General features: G+C 41.2%; 1 protein-coding gene across 1 annotated transcript in view; it reads right to left on the reverse strand.

The window, feature by feature from the left end:
* The window catches only part of si:ch211-159i8.4 (matrix-remodeling-associated protein 5), a gene marked incomplete in the record, with an annotated part of 61,229 nt that overhangs the window by 10,407 nt on the left and 48,744 nt on the right, over positions 1 to 2,078 (reverse strand). Inside the window, 2 exon segments of the mRNA XM_014027564.1 lie at positions 617 to 788; positions 894 to 1,412. Coding sequence (XP_013883018.1) covers positions 617 to 788; positions 894 to 1,412 — 691 coding nt within the window.

Genomic DNA, 2,078 nt, shown 5'->3' on the forward strand with positions numbered 1-2,078 from the left:
CAACAGAGCTGCTTCATGGAAGAAGAACCTCAGCTTAGCCTGTTAGCTTTAGCCCTGACGCCATACCACATATGTATTAGCTCAGCACTACACATTCTCCTCTCGTCACTGAGGTCCTCCATCCACATGACAGAGAGGGGAACACAAAAATGACTCAGCTGTAACTGAAAATATGGATGGAGGAAGGTGTATGTAAATAAATCAATTTGTTTATGCATGAGTTTCAGTTTACAAGTACAAATTTTGACTGTTTTTCTGCCTCCAGCTGATTAATCAATGTCTTATCAATCAAAAATTTCACAATCCAATCAGAGGACAGATGGATTAGCTGTCAGGCCAGCACTTCGCTGTACTGTAGATCTATGAAGGATAGAAGTGCTGTCTGTTCTGTACTGCTATTGGATCATTTCAGTCATGTGACTCCCGCTACGTTCAGCAGGGAAATTAAAGGTATGAAGAATAATATGAATGATGAATGTTCTTGGCAGCTTTTCTTTTAACTTCTCTGCACGTGGCGACGTGCACAGCCACAGCACAGGTGTACAACTAGGAAGTGCTTAATTCAATCCTAAATTTGACAAACACACTAAAACTGAAAGAAATTGGCATTTCTTACCTTCCACCCTCAGAAGGCAACACGTTGTTTACAAGTAAAGTCCCGTTGGGGAAGACAAACAGCCTGTGTCCCAGAAACTGTGATGGTTTGATGAAGAGGCCCGCTGGGAGCATCCATTTCAGAGCAGGAACCGGTTCCCCCTTCACCGAGCAGTGGACATATACACTCCTGCCTGCTCACATGGAGTTTAAACAGCTCAGAATAACATTCAATAAACACATTTTCAGACACAAACCATGCAGTTTCCCAATTAGCATCTGCCTTGTTTCTGTCGTACCTTGTTGGACAGTCACAGTTTCCTGGGTCTCTCCACCTATGCTTGGAGGCAGAGCTGCCACATGGAGGCGATAGGTGACTGTATCAGCACCTGCTGCGTTGCTTGCGATACATTTATAGTCTCCTTTGCTGGAGAAATTGGCAGGGTGGATTTTCAGGGTTCCATTCTGAAGCAGGGACATGGGAGAGAGGAGTGTGTGAATGCTTCCAGCTTCTCGAACAAACGTTCTGTCCGGGAGGATCCAGGAAATTTGAGCTGGTGGTTTTCCAGACGCGAGGCAGTCAAAAGAAACATTTTTTCCCAGGTAGGTTGCTATCTCCGCGGACTCGGGTGCTTGTATTTTGGGGGACTCGGTCTGGACGGTTAAAGTAACGACCATTCGATCTGATCCAAACTGATTGCGTGCCGTGCAGAGGTACTGTCCTCGATCCTGAAGTTGGATGTTCTTGACCACGAAAGTTCCGTTTTTGAAGACTTCGAAACGAGATCCGTGTTTGGTGTTGGCTGGGATGGTGGCACCTGATCCAATGGCACACAGAACAAGGAAGATTTATTGAAATGACTTCATTTGATGTCTGTTGTTGGTATAAAATGAAAAAAATTGGACCTCTCCAGCTTCTACTACCTCTGGAGGTTCTACCAGTTTCAGCTGTTGCCCTCTAGGAGGCGCTACAGGAGCTCAGAAACAAATAGACTAAAAAAAGATTTTACTTTGTGGTCATTATGACACTGTCTGTTGATCTATCTAAAAATTTTACATCAAAATAATAAAATCATTCTGATTTTTATCATTCACAACACTTTGGAAAAAGCAACATGACAACAACAAACTGAAGCCAATGAACACAAACCATAAATCTTCCTTGAATCATGCAATCATTTCAGATTATTCAGTTAATAACTTACAGTGGGATGTAATTGCTTCATGGTGTTTTAGTTTTGCTTTACATCCTTGAATTTGAATTGGCCTGCAGCCCCTCTGACTGGATCAAATCAGATATATAGCCTGATGTCAGAGATTTATAGTAAATAAGTGCATTTACTTTGTTACAGTACTTAAGTAGTTTTTTGTGGATTTGTAATTTTACGAATATTTTTAAATAGTAACTTTGACTTTTATTTTGTTACATTTTAAAGCAAAAATTATACTTTTACTTCTTTACTTAAAATGTAACATCTAGTTAC

The sequence above is a fragment of the Austrofundulus limnaeus genome, unplaced genomic scaffold, assembly GCF_001266775.1.
Source record: "Austrofundulus limnaeus strain Quisiro unplaced genomic scaffold, Austrofundulus_limnaeus-1.0 Scaffold663, whole genome shotgun sequence".
In the NCBI taxonomy this organism is placed as follows: domain Eukaryota; kingdom Metazoa; phylum Chordata; class Actinopteri; order Cyprinodontiformes; family Rivulidae; genus Austrofundulus; species Austrofundulus limnaeus.